The following is a 20,949-nucleotide window of genomic DNA, read 5'->3' as shown; positions in this document are numbered from 1 at the left end:
ATCTGAAGTCTAGTGTAGAAAAAGCCAGAAGAATTTTAGTGTTATGTTGTCAGAGATGGTGATTTACCTGTTCTCCAGGTCAAAAGAGATTACACCATTCCTCATAGACAGTAAAATTGGTTAGATAATTAATGAAGTAGAATTATTAATGTTTCAGATATCTTTGTTACATGCTTCCTATTGCATCTTAAGGAAATTGTGGCAGATGAACTGTAAACAAGTGTAAGATTATGAAGTGTGAAAACAGGCAAGTCAACATTACTTTGTGTATGTAAGAACATGACTATTCATAGGGGAGTTTTTGAAATGCAGTAGGGTTATGTTTACCTTACCTGATGAGATGACTGAGGTGTCTTGGTTTTTGTTAGTTTGGTTGGTTGGGTTTTTTGGTTTGTTTTGTTTTTTAATTTTTCCTATTTGAGAGCAGTATCACTGAGAAAGGGGAGTTTTTACTACAGTAAGTAATCATTAACAGCTCAAAAGCTATCTCTATGAGATAAATATGTAAATAGGATTTTCTCAATGAGAGATATTGATGTGGTTATGTATGTATTTAATTAGATAATTCTTGCTGAAATAATTTGCATTTAAATGTTTTATTATGTCCTGATCCCCTTGTTAAAAAAAATGCCTTAGTGCAACTGTGACTGAAGAAAGGCTTTTAAACAACTGAGTTTGATGTAGAACATGTAAGAGCTTCTACATGTGGAAATATTACTGTGCATCTCTGCATCCCATTGTATAGTTTTGTAGTTTGTATACTTAGCTGGTACTTTCTAGTTCTATCTGAATATACATCTAAAGTAGATTACATGAAAGTAAACTTTATACAGACAAGTACTTGTGCATGTGCAGTCAGAATGTTTTCCTTGCACCTCTGCAAGAGCTCTAAAAATGACTACTGTATAGTTCAAATTATATATATATATATTAGATAAGCAGTGCATTTACAGATGTGTTAGATGAACAATTCATGTACGAGTGTTAAAAAAGAATGTTAAGATCTTCAGAGAATTAACTTTTAACATTTCTGTGTATTGTTTTGCATGTTATGTGTGGCAGGAGTGTTGGAAGTAGATGACCTTTAAGGTTGCTTCCAACCCAAACCATTCCATGATTCTATGTTGGCTATATACAAAGAACAACGATAATCTTACAGTCTGTTTTGGGCTCTAGCACTTGATCATTCTGATATGCATTTTGTCCCCTACTTCCCATGCTAGTGAATTAATCCAAATTTTGCCTGGTTCAGATTGCAGAGACACCATTTCAAGATTAAACCACTAAAATTATAATATTAATAAGACAATTAGAGGTCTGTTTTGTTAAAACTTAGTTTAATTTGAAAGAATGTATGCTTTAGTTAATAGAGATATTTTTTGTATGAGCTTGCCTAGTATAATGAAATGGTAAAACTATCAAGTTGTATTCATTACTTTTCCACTTTTTATAAAGACTGAGTATTGGTATTGGTATAAACAGTTTAAGAGAAATTCTGAATGCAGGTTGCCTTTTTCTTGGTTGCATTTGAACACAGTTGGGCACAGATGACTATTTGAATGCATTCAGAGGGCTGCCAGTTACTTTAACAGTATCATTAAGCCATTTTAATAATGTCATATGTTTTCAATATTTTAGTTTTATTCAGGACATGATTTCTTCATCATTAAAATTCAATCTGAAATCAATGTTTTTTCCAGTTAACATGAAAAACTGTATTTGTATAACTCTGCCTGTAATGGTAGAACTTTTTACCCATGATCTGTACTGTAAAGGTGAAATTCAAGCATGTATAATAAGATATCAAATACATCTAAAAGGCAGAGATCAGATATGAACTTTAATTTTGTTGTTTTGAACAGCTTCTGCCACAGTTATCAACTAGGCTTAATCTCATATTAAAACCTATTTTTAGTGGAGTCAAACCATTATCATCTGTTTAGCATGTTTATTTTCTATAAGTTATTGTAAGTAATTTTCTTGCTTTTCATTTTATCCTTATTTTTCTGCCGTGGACAGTGGATCCAGTTAAAGCTGTTTAGAAAGTTACTCATTCCTTTCATACTACGGGTAGTTTCACAAGCATACACTGGGAATGATTAAAAAAACAGCTAATACCAAGCTCACAGCATTGCACATATTCAGATCAGCATGTCGCTGACTATATGTTACGGCAGTTTTCCTCCAGGCAACTATTTTACTGTCTTTTGCAATTACATAGATAACATGATAAAGATCTCTGCAGGAAACTGAAGAAAATTAGAAACGTTGCTGTGAAACTTTGTAATCAGGAAATTTTATGCAGTGATCTTTTTCCCCTCCCTGATATTGATATAAGCACACTGGCTTGCTGTTTTCCCCCCATTTTCTTGTTATTTAATCTTTATATTACTGTCCATCCAGATTTTTGCTCACTGGAAATAAATTTAAAGCCATTTAAGAGTGGAACCACAATCTGTTTTCAAGCACAAGTCTTACATGAAATATTATTTCAGTTTACTTTTGGGATGGTTATTTTTGCTTCTTCTGTTGTTTGTCCAGAAATCCCTTCTGCTCTTTATTTTCTAAATTTCTCTAGTGCAAATTATTTCTTCTTCCTAATAAAAAAACCCTGGAAAAACAATGAGTAGCATGCCACTTGACTACTTTACCCCTTAAAACTGCATGGAAAAGAAGCACTTTGTACTGTGTGCCTACACAAACACATCAATGTTAACTAGGTAAACTATTTTTACGTAGTGTTCTGCCTAACATGCTTCTTAACTGGAGCTTGTTACAAAAATGAATACCTTTTCTAATTCCAGCTGTCACGTGGAAAAGGGTCATTCAGATATTCAGAGTCAGTTTCGAACTGCCTCAAAACTGCAGCAGGTTAAGGTGAATTGATGCAGTGGAAACTGTTGTACATCACCGAGCACTTGCTTGTTTGGTGGCTTTTGTTCTGCTGTGCTGCCTTTTTTTGGATTTAGTGCCTGAACGGCTTCCACAGTGTAGCTCCTTTTTGGTGTACATCACATTTGAATCAAAAAGTACCAGTTAATATGAGGTATGCAGAAATATGCTACTTAGCTGATCTAATTAAAAACTCTGAGCAATTAGATTTACTCTTCGAAATATTTGGTTGCAGAGACATTTTGAAACAGTTGGGTTTACATAGGACAAATACTACTAGCCTATAATTGAAATACAATTGAGTTGTTTTACACATTTAATTAGATTTTCTTATAATTTATTTTAAAATTTTATTATCTTACATTAGAAGAGTTGACTTAGTGATTCATGAGAAACACAATTTGAATGAAAATTGGACTGGAAGTAGGTTATTTAAAGAACATATGACAAATCCTGAATATCTTACATTTAAGAGGTTTACAAAAAGGAATAGAGATCAGTCAGTATAAACTGCAGAAAAGTTATATCTTCCAAAAGGAGAGACAGAGCAAGAAATCTGGATGAATACTTCCTTAAAGTACTCCTATTTCTTTAATACCTAAGTTTGCTACTCTGTGACAATCACTTCCCTTAGTACTGCTAGCCATACTGTTTTTGATGCCAGCCAGGATGCTGCTGGCCATCTTGGCCACCTGTGCACACTGCTGGCTCTTGTTCAGCCTGGTGTTTACCAATACCAGGTTGCTTCCCAGTGGGCAGTTTTCCAGTCACTCATCCCACAAGCCTGTAGCATTGCATAGGTTTACTGTGACTTGAGTGCAGGACCTGGCACTTGACCTTGTTAAACCTTATACCACTGGTGTCAACCCATTGATTCAGCCTGTCCATAACCCTCTGTAGTGCTTACCTTCATGCAGTTTAATGCTGCCTCTGGGCTTGGTGTCACCTGCAAACTTACTGAGGGTGCCCTTGATCTGCTTGTCCAGATCACTGATAAAGATTTTAAAGAGAACTGGCCCCCATACTGAACCCTGGAGAGCATCACTGGATTTAACTCTGTTCGCCTCATTTCTTTGTCTGGCCATCCAGCCTGTTTCTAACCCAGTGAATCCCATCCAGGCCATGAGCAGCTAGTAAATAGAGTAGCCAAACCAGAGCGAAAACAATTCCATCTCTAATAATATTTTTTTAAATTATTTTTTTTTAAACCTCTGGAATAATAAGAATACTATCTGTGCTTGGTGAACATTCCTGTGAAGAAAAATAATTGTGATCTTTGGAAAAAGTTTCTCAAAAGCTGCATTCTATTTTCGGGGGGGGGGGGGAAGTAAAAATTTATTTATAATTTGATCGGGGTGCCTTTGGTGTCAAAATTACTTCAGCCTTGTTTCTCAACTGCTGTGTTTTTAGCTTGTTCCAGATAATTCAGTGACAGGATAGGAAGGAAGTCTTGATGGCCGTTTAGAATTTTATTTCAGTGAAGTCTGGATTTCCACATTTCAGTGGTCTGCATTCTGAGGCAACCCTTTTAGGCTCAAGTTATAAATAATGCTGATAAACAGGATCTTCTTTTGTTATGATTATCTGGTTTACTTTAGATTCCTGCTGTAGAGCAGGACAGCTAATGCTTAATCACTTCTTGGTTTTCTGCACTGGCTGTGAAGAGAGATGAAGATGCACACACTCAGTGGTTAGGTGTATCTTCAGCTTTTTTGTTGGTTTAAATCCTTGTATGAGAATATAGCATAGAACATTAGCTTTTGAAGGAGAAGGACAAACATGAGGAAGGATGAGAAAGAGAAGATAAAGGGTCTTTTTTATATGTTATCTTTTCATTCCCACCTGTAGAAGAGTTATTGTGTTGTGCTGCAGCTTCTAACTTCTTTTTGTTGTTGTTGTTCAGAAATGTGATAGTAGTATCATGAAAAGGCACTCATTCTCTGATATTTTCAAAATTGATTAATTCAGATGTCATGATTGGCTTAGGTTATAAAATTTCAGTTTGTAGCAGAATCTCCTGTGTATAACATTCCATGAATTGGACATTACTGGGGTTCTGTGCTTTTCCACTGTTGAAAATCATGTTTGGCTTTTTATATGGGATAGGGGGCTAGAATTATCTGTTTCATTTTGTCTGATTTCAGATGCTTTCTTAAAACAAAATCCTCCTTGAAAAGCTATGGTTAGCTTTCTGAAAACTACTTCTTATGGCTTTTTGTCAAAATTGGCAATGTATTTTGCTGTATGTGCTGCAAACACAGGCATGTTGTACAGAGGTTGTTTGTACATAGCTTGAGGGCTCAAAGTGCTTCTGGTGCTCCACGTTCAGGTGTGAAACATTTAAAAGGAAGTAATTAATTATATATTAATTCTGGTTAAAGTGGCATGATTTGAAATTTTTAGAGTCTGCAAGAAATTAATTATTCATTAACATTTAATGTCATTAGATGATACAGTGGAGCAACAAGTGATTAATTTAGTCCCTGTTAAAGTAAATGTATGTTGAAGTTTCTGACTAGAAGATAAGTGGTGGTTGTCTTTGTTTTCAATTATTTTCCTCATCCTTGATTTATTTATTCTGTGCACTTCATTGACTTAGCTTTCTCTCTTTTCCTGAAACAGAAGAGGAGGAAGTGGAAAATTTTGATGTTTCCAGTCTGCCTGAAGAAGTGCTGCAGAACATAGAAGCTGACAGTTACTGGTGCATGAGCAAGCTGCTTGATGGCATTCAGGTAAATTGATTTTTCCTGTCTGTAAGCAGTGGATTTAACAGGTTAACGTCATGGCCTTTTAACTAGTTCAAGGTTGTTGAGAAAAGCACATCTGTGAAAAATGCAAGAAGTGGATTTTTTACGTTGCAGAAATCTACTGCAAGTTTGGCATACTATTCAGAGGGGAAAATGAAAAAAAAAAAGACAAGACAATTCTGCAACTTCTTTTCATCAAAATGTCTGGCTGCTTCATGATGCTCTAGAAGAGAGTTGAAATCTCAGTTTCTGGAGGCATGTTGTGCACCTCACCAAGCATGAGGAATGTTTTCTCAAGTCTCTTGAGTAAAATGGCCTCTCTGAGATGGTGCTTCAGTTTTTTCTATGTGGAGAAGCTGTAAATGCGGGAAGGATTTTCTGTGAAATGCAGCCAGTTACAAACTAGGAATCATAGCTTTGTGTGTATATTTGCATTCTTCAGCTTGTAACTTTATGAAGATTAGAGTTGTCTACAAGAAATAGCAAATGTGTAGCTGTATATCTTGCAAAATGGGAGGAATCTACTATCTACTGTAGATTAAAGGGGAGCCCAAACACTGGTGTTTGATGTTTACTCTACAATGCACTGCAAAGTAGAAACTTTGGACTTAACCGGTTTACAAAAAAGTTACCTGAATTGAATTTAATAAGCTTTAAGTTGCAATAAGCATCAGATAGTAGAATAGAATAGAATTAACCAGGTTGGAAGAGACCTTCAAGATCATCATGTCCAACCTATCATCCAACACTACCCAATCAACTAAACCATACAACCAAGCATTCTGTCAAGCCTCGCCCTGAACACCCCCAGCGATGGCGACCCCACCACCTCCTCAGGCAGCCCATTCCAGTGGGCAATCACTCTCTCTGTGTAAAACTTCCTCCTAACCTCCAGCCTATTTATCCACTATCTGTTTTTCAGATCTGTGCCATTTGTGATAAACATTTTGAAGCTTGCTAGAAAGTAAAAATAATCTCATTTCGTAAACTCTGAATATATGCTTAAAAATAATAGTCGTCATGTGTTTCTGGGTCATGGTGGGACCAAAATTTACCTTTGCAGGAACTGTTTCTGAAAAGTGATGATTTCTATTTTGCACTGGCAACAAAGAATTGGTTTTAGCAGTGTTTGGTAGGCAGATGTTCACAGTCAGGGTTCATTTGCTGCTTTCAGTGAGCTGATTAGAAAAGAAATTATGGTTACAAATATTTAGCAGATTGCCGCTTTGGCTTTCCTTTTTTATGTTCATACCTTCTCATCCTGAATCCTTCTGTAGTGCAAATCTTTTGTGTTGGATTCTTACAGTGTTGTTTTGGTGACAGTAGAAATTCTTACATGGATAACAAAACTTTGTTTGATTTATTCTTGACATTCTCTTAAAAGATGCAGTGATGGACAAGTGTTTTTCCTGTATGTATTAGATTCAATCATTTTGATTAAGTCCCATGTAACTTTATTTTGAAATACTTTGGACAAATGCTTGAAAATTGGAGCTTTTGTTTCTCCAAACAGTTTTAATGTAGTGAAGACGTGAGAGTATGTATTTATGCATTTGGAAAATGGCTATCCTCCAATCATTAATCACCATAAAATGTGTATAACCATAACAGTTCCTAGGAATTGGTGCTGTACTTTTAAATGTAACTAATATTTTGCAGATTCTTTATTGCTTTTTTTTCGGACATATTTCTTTCCATATGGTACTTATGATTTTTAAAAGAACTTCATCATGTTCTTGCCTGTGCTTTGTATTTTAATATAGATGTTTCGTTGGCGAAGGCACATTGGCTAATGTATATTGTGAATTTAAACTGGTAACAGAGTTATTTTCTGACAAAAAAGGCTATAAAATTGAGTCCACAAACACAAATCTATTTTTCTTTGATGGTATTGTGAGTGTATTTCTTTTGGTTAAAATTCATATGTGTAGGAACTCAGTATTTTGTGTAGTGTTGTTGAAAAAGCATAGTCTTCTCATCTTTGTTTCTGTTAAAAAAAAAAATTTGCTCATCTCAGTCTCTCAGAGCTGCTACATTTTGCACTTGTTTGACCACATATCAAAAATATGTGGAAACTTATAAAGCAAGAAAAGTGAGAACTTCGAAGTTTACTTGAAAGGAAGAAAGCAAAAAATGCTAGCCCTTCAGCTGTTTTACCTGTTTCTGAAACGTCTTCTGTCACAGACCTGCTGTTCTATGTGTGTTTTTTTTTTCTGTTGGGTTTATTTCTTTTTTTTTCCCCTAGGAAAGGAAGCTCAGAAAAGACATACTATCTGCTTAAAATTCTGGTTTTGTACAAAACCATCTAGTACTAATAAGCAAAACATTGAAATTGACTGTAATGGAATTAAACTGCATTGATGAAAATTCAAGCTCTTCTATAAATGGAATGGTTATCACTTAGATATATTCAAGGATGCACTTGTTTATCAAAAGCAGGCTTGGAAGGTTACGCTAGTGGTGTGACTAATGATGTTACAGTTAATTCAGTGCAACCGCAGAGTGCTGCTGAAATGAAAGGATTCACTTGTTTATGTTTTTTTGTTCCCCCCCATTCTCCTGTTTTGGCTCCCTTCTGTGTTGGGAAAAGAGGTCAACACTACAACAATCAAGTAACTCATGTCAGGACAAGAGGTAATGGCCTCAAGCTGTGCCAGGGGAAGTTTACATTGGATATTAGGAAGAATTTCTTTACTGCAAGAGTAGTGACTCATTGAAAACAGGCTGCCCAGGGAAATGGTGGAGTCACCACCCCTGGAGATGCTGAAAAAATGAGTAGACGTGGCAGTTTTGGACTTGGTCTAGTGGTCATGGAGGTGTTGGACAGAAGGTTGGACTTGGTATGACTTTAATGAGTCTATGATACAACTTTACTTGTCAAATTGAATCATCATCTAGTTGCAGGCTGAGTTGGTTAGGAGAACTAACCCAACAAGAAATCAGTGCTTTGAAAGTAAGGGGGTTGTTTTACTGAAAGGATGCCATCCATAGGGACCTTGGACAGCCCTGGCCAGTGGGCCCATGCAGACCTCGTAAAGATCAACAAGACCACATGCAAGGTCCTGCACCCCAACATCTATACAGACTGAAGGATGATGGATTTGGAGCAACTATGTGTAAGAGAATTTGGGCGTACTGATGGAAAAAAAATGATTATGAACCGGCACTGTGTGCTTGCAGCCTAGAAGGCCAGCTATATCCTGGACTGCACCAAAAGAAGCAGAGTCAGCAGGCTGAGGGAGGTGATTCTTCCCCTGTAGTTCACTGGTGAGACCTGCTCCCCAGCACAAGGAAGACATAGACAAGTGGGTGCAGAGGAATGCTACAAAAATGATCAGAGGACTGGAACACCTCTCTTATGAGGAAAGGCTTCCTTCAGGAAAGAGACTTTTTACAAGAGTTTGTAGTGACAGGGCAAGGGATGATGGTTTCAAATAAAAAAATGGTAGATTTCATAAAGATTACAATTTTTTTTTTATGGTGATAGACCCCAGAGATGCTCCATCACTGGAATTGCTAAAGGTCAGGTATGATGTGGCTTTAGACCATCAGATCTAGTGAAAGATGTTGGTGCCCACGGTGAGGTGTTGGACTAGATGAACTTCAAAGACCCCATCCAACCCAAACCGTTATACAATACTATGATTCTGAGGTTGACTTGCATTTGAGATGCATGATTACCAAATCCACTGGTGAAGGTCTTGAAACCTTTGAGGAAGTAGACTGAATAATCTATGGGGTTAACCTGTGCTCAGTGCTTGATTTTCATTATGTTGAAAAAGTTTCTCCCTATATCCAGATGGAAGAATGTTCTGTTTGCATGTGCTATTTCTCTTACCCTCCCTCTATGCATCGCTATTGAAAACTGAGCTCAGCCTTCTTGATAACATATGTTTTAACACACTTCTCTCAGGTGCCTCTGGAAGCCGCCTTTTCTTCAGGATGAAAAACCCCAATTCCCTCAGCCTCTCACAAGGCATGTGTTCCATACCTCTGAGCATCTTGATGACCTTCTGCCCTTGTCCCTGTTTATACCTCTTTTTCTTGTATTGAGGTCCCTAAAACTGGATGTGACATTCTAAATGCAGTTTTGAAATACAAAAATCTTTACAGTAAAAATGATTGAACTCTAGAACTGTTTGGTCAGAAAAGTTATAGAGTCTTCATCCCCGGAGTTCAAAACCTGACTGCACATAACCTTGAACAGCTTTCTCCAGGTGACCTTGCTTTGGGCAGAGGTTTTACTTAGGTGGTCTATAGAGGTCCCTGCCAATCTATGTAATTGTGCAATGAGTGCTGAGTGGGGATAATCAACTTTCTTTCATCTACTGTGCAGGGAGGCTGCTGGCTACTGGGGCATTTTTACCTGTAGGAATAATGTCTGTGCATGTGGGAAAACTAGAACTTATCCCATGAGTGTTTTTTCCACTTAATTAAGTAGATATTCCTATACATCCATCATAAATTTTTTTTTTTTGTATTACAAAATTATCCTATATAACACTTTCCTCCAAGAGTCCTGTTAACATTCAAGTAAAAATTTCATGCTGATCTATGCCACATGAAAATGTAATGTTCATGTATAAAATACAGTATAACTCTTCATTTTAACTTCAAGCTTAAGGCTAATAAAATAACCAAGGAAGGGGGAAATACATGCCTTGCATAATAATATAACCAGATGTACTAAAAATAGTAATAAAATCTTAATTATTTTATCAGAGCCTGGGAATTTTTAGAATAAGAGATAATTAAAATTCAGGGACTGAAGTACACTGATGTATGTATTAGCTATTTCTATGGTTAATTACATAGCAAGGTTTATGGGAATCCTGCAGAGTTCTTTCTCACTCCTGAGTTATGGAAAGCTGTTGCTAACATGTTCCTCCAGTCTGAATTATGGATGGAATCAATGCTGCTTGGAAAACATTTCAGAGATCTGCAGGAACAGATAAGTACTATCAATATGCAGCTCAAATATTGAAGAGTATGTACAGAAATGACTGACAATAGGTCTGAAAATTCTTCACAGGACCTTTCAAAGGTTTGTTTTTAAGGGAACAGCAAGTTTAAGATAGCTTTCTTTGTGCATTTTAATTAAACTCTTTGTGGTGGTTTGGCCCTGGCTGGGGGGGCAAAGCTGCTTCCTGGGAAGCAGGGCTTCAATATGTGTAGCAGTTGCTCTGGAGGACAAATGCCATTAATGAATGCCTCCACTCTTCTTATTTTTTTATCCCCCCCTGCCCCAAGCTTTTATTGTCTGAGCTGACATACGGTATGGAATGCCCCTCTTGTCAGTTTGGGTCAGCTGGCCCGGCCATGGCCTCTCCCAAGCATTTGCCCATCCTTCAGCCTATTGTTCTGCAGGGAAATGTTTAAGAAGCACAGCCTTGGTGCAGTGTGAGCACTGCTCAGCAGTAGCCAAAACACTGGCATATTACAGAGCTAAGTCCATCTTAGCCAAACCAAATACACTCCTTCAAGACAAGCTTTTTGATTATGTCTGCAATTCTTTTGGGTAGCTAGCTTAGGGTTATGGTAAGTTGCAGCTCTGTTACCTGAGAATACAGGTTTGTTGGCCAAGATAAGACAGATACACGTTATATGTAATGTAAGTGTCTGCATCTGCCTGTTACCAGTCTCTTGTCACATGAACCATATGTTTGATGCATATATGCATTGGTGCGTGCTGCAGGTTTCTGTATCATGGGTACCACAGGGTCTTCCTGGGCAAAGGAAGTGATAGTTTGTCTAGAATTTCTGGGTGTGCATCAGCCGTGTGCTTCTGGTAAGCTTAGCTAAATGGAGAAAGTAGTCTTTTCCTGCCACCCTCCTCAGCTGAACATAGCACTGCAAGTCTGATGTGTACAGGGGAAACGTGATAGATGATATAACTGCCTTCTAAGCAGCCTTCAGAGTCACCACTCATGTCATTTGGCTGATACTGAAAGACAATGCTGCAGTCATGCTCTGATTGTAATACCAGTCAGAAACTGAAGTTTTAGAAACATGGAAGTCCTGTCAGGAATTCATAAGTGCTAGCAGTAGTTATTCTGTATGTAATTCTTTTAATGTTTGAGACTCCTATTCACATCCTGTAGCTGTAGGAAGAGACACTGCTGCTGTCACTCCAGCTGTGAGACAGCACTTTTCTCTGTGGTCCTAGCTGTTCAGTAATTTCCAGAAATTCAGATTGTTCATTGTACGCTAGTGTTTTGTCCAAGCTGGATCCTGGAATGGCAAAACATTGTGGGTGGTGGTTTTTCTGGGGTGTGTGTTTTTGGTGTGTTGGGTTTTTTTTTTCTTTTTTTTTTTTTTTTTTTTTTCCCCTGAGCTATTACTATTGTAAGGAGAAGCAATAGATTGCTTGATCAATAAATACAGGGCTGACTGCTGATAACTACAAGCAGATTGCTTTGGCTTGCTGAAAGCGATTTTATTGTTGGAGATACCTATCCTGAAGAATAAACAATCGCATGAGATTACTCTTCTTCTTTTCATTATCACTGACTTCCATAAAGCTATTTCTATATTATGAAGAACTTTAAGTTCAAGTGTCCAGTTTCTCAAATTTAGATATTAATTGTAAAGTCATTAACATAAGAAATGTAATGATAAATAGGTTCTACAATTAGGGCAGGCATTTCTGCCTCTTCAGGATTCTAGAATGAAATCAGCTTCTATTCTGAGACATGGACATCTCCAACACTTACTAAATACTTACCAAATGCTATTGCTAAATAGTATTTTTCTGCTTTTCTATCTGTCCTATGTGAGATGTAGATCTTCTGAAACTAGTGATGACCACAACAGGTGCTTGTATCTGGAATACTTTCTGTATTTTTGCTCAAATGTCTGCTTCTATTTTTCTTGCATAATCTTTGGGAGCAAATATTGTTTTAAGCTATTTTAAGCTTAGAATGAAATAAAAGAAGATTCAAAGTACAGAAAAAGTCTAGATTTTTTTTTTTCCCCTGTAAGCAAATGTTGTCTTTCTCAATTCAAGAGAATGTTCTTACATGGAATACATGTAAATTGCTATTAAGAATGAATACTAAAAAATATGCAGTATTATGTCATTCTGTGTGCCTTCTCCAAAGGACCTTTAGATCTTCAAAGTCTTGTTTGAAGTTACTTTGCATAAGTTCTTTGAAGACTTTATTAGTAAATGAAGAAAAAACCCCCAACATTATATTGAACATTACTAGGGAGTTAATAAACTCAGGCAGTAGAGTTGTTAAAGCTACAAACTGTTGGAGTGTAATTAACGTAATTATTGTGTTAGCCCTGTTTCTTTGATGTGACAGTAATCAAAGCATGTCTGCTATTGTCTGTTCAAAACTTGGAATAGTTAAAATGTAAAAGGATCATATCTACTATGGTTTTCTAGAATGGCTTTGAGTAGATTTGGTCTGATAAAAACTATATCATGGTGTTTGATCTGGTCTCAGATTGTTTCAAAGTAGATGCTGAAACCCCTGATGTACTAAAATCTGGGTTTTAAAATGTCAACATTATAGATTTTTTTTTTTAATAAATGATCATTCAAACTAGTCTACACCAAGGGTGTTCTGTCATTTAAATGAGCCTGAATCATATAGCAACAGCATCTACTTTGCAAAGTATAAATCATACATTGATTTAGAAGAATTCCAATTAATTTTGTTGTTTGTGATATCACTTAACTGTACAGTAGGACTATAGCATATAATAAGCTTGATGTGAAATCACCTGAGTTCAGTCTAGCATATGCCCACAAGAGATCTTTTGGGACTCTTCTTAAGTTTCTTGTGGCTTGCTTGGTTACTGGAGGACTTGTATTCCTCCCTGTCAGTTTTAGAAGACTGAATACATCACTAGGATACTGGGCATCAGGATGCATGGTAAAAATTTTGGAGGCTATTGACAAATTTGCTCAGTTTGAAATATATCTGTGATTACCTCCTATGAGGTTATCTGGTCATGGGTAAACAAGATCAGTGCTTAAAACTACTTTCGCAAGAGAGGAATGGAATGGAGTGGATATGACATCAGGTTTTGAAAATTATTTCAAGGGGATTCGGGGGATACAGGAGGAGCACAATTAGACATGCTCATCAGGAATGTTTGTAGCAGGTGTAAAAATAAACACAGTTAATGGTTAAAAATATTTAACAGGACAAACCCCATATTTAATGTTTTCTATACGTAGGCTAGAATTAACCAGGTTGGAAAAGACCTTTGAGATAATTGAGTCCAACCTATCACCCAACACCATCTAATCAACTAAACCATGGCATCAAGCACCCCATCCAATCTCTTCTTGAACACCTCCAGTGATGGTGACTCCACCACCTCCCCAGGCAGCCCATTCCAATGGCCAATCACTCTTTCTGTGAACTTCTTCCTAACATCCAGCCTAAACCTCTCCTGGCACAGCTTGAGACTGTGTCCTCTTGGTTCTGGTGCTGGTTGCCTGGGAGAAGAGACCAACCCCCACCTGGCTACAACCTCCTTTCAGGTAGTTGTAGACACCAGTAAGGTCTCTCTGAGCCTCCTCTTCTACAAGCTAAGCAATCCCAGCTCCCTCAGCCTCTCCTCATAGGGCTTGTGCTCCAAAACCCTCACCAGCTTTGTTGCCCTTCTCTGGACACATTTGAGCAACTCAAGCAGCACAAATCTGACAGCTTTTGGAAAGGAATCGGTGATCCTGTGAAAAATCTGTACAGTTCAGTTGCATTTCTGAAAGGCATTTTGATGAAGTCCTTCACCAGGAATTCCTGAAGAAGCTAAACATCCATGTGTGGTGGGTTGAAATCTCCCCCCAATGTTAAATTTGCCAGACCACCACAGCTGGAAGCAAATGAAGCTGTATTTACAAGCAAATCTACAATCTACAATGGAATGCAATGAATATGTACAAATTGCATGGTATTTACAATATTTACAGGTATTTGCAATTAATGAACAGCACAAGGACCCTCCTGGTCGAAGACCAGGGGAAGCTAATAGCTTCTCCCTCCCTGCCCCCCATCATCTCCCCCCCTCATAGCCCCCATGTATGTAAAAGGAGAAAAAAGATGCTAGATTTAGCCAAAACAATGCAACCAAGGTCAAGCAGAAGCGAGTTAGTATCTCCCCCAGAGATACTAAGAAACGAGAGACGAGAGGAACTGTTTTGCAAACTCTATCTTATGGTAGATAACTCTCCAATGGGATTGTTTAGAACCATCATTATTTTTCTTTTTATACCTAATAGTGATTTATTTACATTTTACTACTTTCTGTTCAAGATCTGTGAAAATTTTTTAAAGGCAGAGCCTAAAACTACCACACCATGGTAGAGGCATTACCTCTTACCATGTAGAGATGAGAAGGGTTCACATAAGTAGTCTTTGACAAAGAAAACTTTACTTTGCTGCTTTTAAAACACAATAAGAACCTGTGCTTGGTATGCTGTATGCTGTTCTGATCTTTTCTGTCCATCCCCTTTTGAATTGGTGGATTGAAAGTTTAAAAATAATGGAGTGTGATTGTGGTGGGTTGAAGGGTCGATCCTGCCTTCCCTCCCACCATGGGCACAAAAAAAAAATGAGACTCAGACAAACGGATTGCAGAAGTGGTGGAAAGTTTAAATGGAAAAGCAGTGAAAATTTTACAGAGAATCACAAGACAAAAGTGACAAAAGAGGTCCCAAAGCATACCCAGAAACATCCTAACACTTCCCTCTCCCCACCTGAGGGTACACCCAAACCCCGCAGGGCTCTTTCTCACCTCCCCCCACTTCCCCTCCCCCCCCCACCCCCACCCCTCCGCACTGTTAGGCTAATCTCAGCTGGCCAGATCTGAGACTGCCCTTCCCCCCTTCCTCCTGGCCTTAGGCCTAGCCAGGACCAAGAGACCGTGAGATGACTCCCCCTCCATTACCAAACCGGGACCACATCTATAGGAGCGGTGAAGGAAGAAAGAGGAAGTGCAGGACCCTGCAGGTGGTTTTATAGGGAGCAGGACGTTAGGGGATGAATGCGCAGCTTCCTGTGTCCACCCACTGAGCTGGACCCTCAGGGATGCCAGAGGTGTGTCTCATGTGGCAGCAGCAGTGGGGCACCCAGCCTGAACCACCACAGTGATGAAAGGAATGGAACAGTTTGTGCATGATGGATTATGTACTTCAGCTTGGATAACTTAGGGGAGGAACATAATGTATGTCTTTAAAATGATGAGCTGCATGGAGGTGAATAGGGAGTAGTCGCTTTCTGTCTCTTCTGATGCAAGGGCTACATAGTATCTTGTAATAGAGCTGAGTGATAGGCTTAGGAAAAAAAAAAGTAGTTGAGTAACTAAACTGTGGGGCCACTTGGGAAAGGATGAAAAGCATTCTACACATGTTTAAAACAGAAGTTGGTTGAAGAAAAATCTTTAAACAATTTTTATTATGAGTTAGGGAAGTCTCAGTGCTGCAAACTAGAACTTGGGAGAATGCTGCAAGCCTATCACTGCAGGCTTATTTTGCTCTTATGTTCCCCTGTAGCCATTTGCTGCTGACTGCTGTGAAAAGTAAAAAAAGCCCAAAGTGGTTCTTTTGTTAGGCCCAGTGGCCAATTCTAAGTTTGTAACAATAAGCTGGTAACAACTGCAGGTCATGGAAAATTGAGGGTATTGGTAGGCTTTATCCTGAGGGCTGTAGTTGTTCTTCAGAGAACAACTTTTAAGAGAAGCTCATAATGAGCCTGTGTCTCTTTGGAAGCAAATAATACAGTTTTCTAGCCTGTAACTGAGAGTAAAACTTTCAGGAAAAGACAAATCCGTTTGAAGTAGGTTCTGAAAAAAAGCATATTAACAAGTCATTGTTTTCTGTGTTTTAGATAAAGTATACTGTGCTGTCAATATGCTTTGGAATAAAAATATTTTATCTGTGACCTAAAATTTACAGGATCAGGTTTTAGGGTTTTAAGTGGCCATATTTATGATTTCTAGCATTTACCCAGATTTGAACTTTTGTCTGGCCTATGCCATAATCCACAAATATACCTTGAGCACTTCTTTTCTTGCTACATTAAGTTTCTGTAATTTATAATATGTTCATTTAGTGTGAACCTGAGGTTTGATTACATAGGCCAGTAGAAAACTGGGTCTTTGATTTTAAGAGTATGGTACTGTTATAACACAAGAAACAGTACCTCCTTTTTCGTAAAACATGTTTTTTTTCTACACTGTTATGTATGAATAAATGGATGCTGTTTTCTATGTAGAAAATTTTGGGCTGTAACACTTTGTAAATTGCTTTCCTAATGCTTAGGAAATTCTTAATTTTAAAATAAAAGTAAGGCTTAATAATTACAAAGATTGAAAGGTCTTTTAGAGGAAATAACTTGGAGTAATTCTGGAGCATGCTATGAAATTTTGTGCAAGCAGCATCCTCTTGCACACTTCTGTATTTACTCTTGTACATGCATGCTTCCTCTTTCCTGAACATTTGCTTTATTATCTCCAGCTTTGCCAAGAAACATTTTGGATAAACTGTGCCTGCCATTCACAGTTGTGTTATACATACTGGCTGTCCTCATCTAAGTGTCATGCCTCCCTTCCACCCCTCCCCACCTTTTTGGATAACAATGCCTGCAAAGTGAATAAAGACTTTTAATAGGGATTGGGTTAGTAGATTCACAAATATGTGAGTCAATTACTTAAATGAGCTTAAAAAATAAAGTAGAGAAGATCCCTTTCTGATATGAGGAGATCAACGTGCAACTTCAGAAAGCTTTTTTTGCTTCCAGTTGTCTTTTGGTCATTTGGTAATATACCTGAACTTACCTAACTTGACATATGCCAATTCTTACATATTAGTAGAGAAAATAAACATCGGAGTATGCTCTATACAGATTGCTTAAAATAGCTCTTCTATTTAAAACCCCTGATCTGACCCGATTGATAAAACCTTATTACAAACAAGCAAATAGCACATTAAGACTGTGTCAAAATTTTCCATTTGCTTCTGTAAATAGTTCTGATAGTTTCATCTGTACATTGTTGGGGAATAGCTTTTGTAACCAGCAGAGGAGTATCAGTGTGTCTATATCTGTGCTCAGCTGCAGTCATCACAGTATCACTAAGGTTGGAAGAGACCTCAAAGATCATCAAGTCCAACCCGGTCATTATATAGTGTGTTTGTGTATAAATATATACAGTGTATCTATCTGTTTATACACACACACAAGGCTATAAATATGTATGTTACTTACAAATGTAATATATAATTATTAATATATGTTATTGTGGTGTGCATTGTGTATTTGATTCCTTCTGTGTATGTTTGCAGCTGCCTTTGTACTTATGCAGAAGGTGCAATTCAGAAATGTTTACATTCCTTTTTCCGCATGCAATTGAAATAATTGACGAAGTTGGAAGGAAGGATTTTCAGATTTGTTATGACTTCATTCTTATGAATGATTCAGTACCTTGGAAGAGATTTAAAGTAGTATAGAAATATGTTGAACTGACTGGACAGTTGCTTTGGAATTACACTGAATATGCACTTAAAAAAGCATCTGTGTCCGTTTTAGTGCTCCATTGTAAGTGCAGTAACATTTTGATCAGATACATGTTGGTACTGTAGATGTGTGTGATGATGGGAAATGGAGTCTTATTTGTTGCAATATACTTCACATAAATTAGAATCTCACTGATATACGTGGTTGAAAACAGTAGAGTCTACTTTTGTATTTTCTTCCTGATAAACAAATAAAAATGCTATTGTGTGGCATAGATCTCGACATTTGGAGGATAGTAAAAATGCAACTAGATGATCTTTAGTTTACTCAATACTGCTTTCTCAGTGTATCCACAGGGAAGGTCACGGTAGGACTTTCCAAGGTAAACAAACACCTTTTTGAGTAAAGTAGACCTGATACCTGGTGGTGTTAAACATGTGTTGTGATCTGACTCCCCCCTCTCTCTACCCTTTCCTTCTCCCCTTCTTCCTTTTCTGTGAGTATGGGAGGATAATTCCAGTAAAATTTGTTCAGTGCATTTTTTCATTTTCACTTTCTAATCAAGTTTCTTCCATTTAGAATTTCTCTAACCTTGGGGGGGGGAAGGGATTACCTAATACCTTTTTCCATGTTTAGTGAAGGCTATAATTGAAATACTTTATAATGGCAAGATTTTTTATTTTTTTTTTTTTTATAAGAAAGCCTTCCAGAATAATTGTATTTGCAGGATATATGGAGTGGTTATACTAGCCTCTACAGAATAAGTACAGACTGCTAACAGAAAGATTTGAGACTGAAGCAAGTTTTGAGCCCTTGTGACATTATAAAGTCTTAACCTTCTGTATCTTAAGGTGAAGCTAATTATGTGTTGGAGTCTCTACTAGATATTATAACTGTTCAGCTGTGAAGTAGGTTAGCATAGTTCACTGCAAGTCTGTTTAAGCTGTCTAAGCAGAATGTCAAGGAATTTAAGTATTGCACAACAATGAATGCATTTTTTTAATGTTCGTCATGGATTTTGTTGTGTACTCATGCGTACTCTGTCATACATGAATGCAAACTAGAAATTGTCAAAACCAGTGATTGCAAGTGTAAAGACATTTTGTTAACTCTTTGCTGAAGATCCCTTGAGGCAGGGCAATCTTGTTCTGACTTTTTCAGAGGTTTTCGCTTACTATTGGTGATCAAATAAATGAGAAAATACAATAAAAATTTGCAGGATGAGTAACAAAATGTTCCTTTGAGGACCTACAACTGTGAGGTAGAAAGTAGGACAGCTGAATACTGGAACATTTTTTTCTGCAAAAATTTTCAGAGAAATGTAGTTGGTTTGTGTGGCAAAGTTTTTTGTAGCAGGGGAGCTACAGGGGTGTATTTTGTGAGAAGAGGCTTCATGCTGGACAAACCATGTTGCAGCCAGCTCCAGGGCAGTGCTGGTGGTGCCTCTGTGGTAACGTATATAAGAAAGGTAAAAACCACTGTGCAGCAGCTGAGAGAGAGGTGTAAAGAAAAAGTGAGAGTTGCAACTCTGCAGACACAAAAGTCAGTGAATATGGAGAGGTTAGGGAGTGCTTCAGGAGCAGAGATTCCCTGCCAGCCCATGGTGAGGCAGATTGTTCTCCTGTAGCCCATGGAGGGACCCCATGTCACAGTAGGTGGAGATACCTTGATGGAAGCTGCAGCCATGGAGAGGAGCCCAGGCTTTGCGGCAGGACATGAGGTCCATAGGGAGTAGTAGAGATGAAGTGTTATGAACTGACAACTCTGTTTCCCTATCCTCCTGCACCTCTTGGTGGGGATGAGGTAGAAGATTTGCAAGTAAAATTTAGTTGAATTTGAAAGCTAGTATTGCCAATTGAATTCTATGGTAGAGCAATTAAAGTCTTAACCTTTCTACTACTGTATTTCCCTGAGCAATAATTCATGAATTCCATGAGTTTGACATGCTTTTTTTCTTTCAGTCTGTTACTAGCTTTTTCTTCCACCTCAAAAGGAGCAAGAATAGTAGATAACAGAATGATTTTTATGTTTGCAAAGTCCTTTGCAGTTTCACAGACTCCAGAAAGACAATTACAAGTAAGGAGGGAATATGTACAGCATAATTTAATTAGAAGAGATGTCTGAGGGAGCTATCAAAGATCTTTCCAGCTAGATGAGTCAGCACAAGTAGAAAGCTGACTCCCAGCTGTGTTGATTTGCAGCTAAAATAACAGAAAAATAAATGAATAGGCAAAAGATCCAATGTTATGAAGAGCCAGCTTATCAGTATTCAGATCCAAGATGGCAGTTTTGGGTTGCATTTCCAGGTGTGTACAGAGTAGATGATGCTTTGAGAAAGAAAACATTTTTGGATTCATATCACAGTTGGGAGTTGCACTATGTGGGGGACATGATAATGATCAAAGTGGTAGTGTTTCAGCTCCGTGTTGATGTTTAGTGTTAAATATGTAAAGGCATTTTTACAGAGAATCTGTAATAGATAAAATAATTGAGTACCATATTGCTGCACTTAGTACCAGTTTACTTTCTTTAAATAAATAAATAGAAGAGTATATCAATATTTGAAAACAAAACAAAAAAACCCAACAGTTTTCCTGATTAGAGGAGTTTCTTGTAAAGGAAATGAATAGGCTCTTTACTAAAGATGCTGTATCTTGGATATGATACATGACTACTACAGGAGACTTGTATAAAACATCTTGCTTTAGTGCATAGGATAGTTTCTTTGTGTCTGAAATAAGGTTATAGTAGATTTGAATTGTATCTGAGGCTTTCCATTCATTCATTGTTGATGCTTATTGCACTACTGCTGATGCTTGTGCTGTTCGAGAGGCAAGGCC

General features: G+C 37.6%; 1 protein-coding gene across 2 annotated transcripts in view; it reads left to right on the top strand.

The window, feature by feature from the left end:
• The window catches only part of TBC1D22A (TBC1 domain family member 22A), a 166,539-nt gene that overhangs the window by 39,462 nt on the left and 106,128 nt on the right, over positions 1-20,949 (top strand). For both annotated transcript variants that reach the window (XM_054178620.1, XM_009910194.2), the window contains exon 9: positions 5,515-5,624. In XM_054178620.1, coding sequence (XP_054034595.1) covers positions 5,515-5,624 — 110 coding nt within the window. The remainder of the gene's footprint in view (positions 1-5,514; positions 5,625-20,949) is intronic.

This window comes from Dryobates pubescens, chromosome Z (assembly GCF_014839835.1).
Source record: "Dryobates pubescens isolate bDryPub1 chromosome Z, bDryPub1.pri, whole genome shotgun sequence".
Lineage (NCBI taxonomy): Eukaryota > Metazoa > Chordata > Aves > Piciformes > Picidae > Dryobates > Dryobates pubescens.
This window is presented reverse-complemented; position numbering and strand designations above follow the sequence as displayed.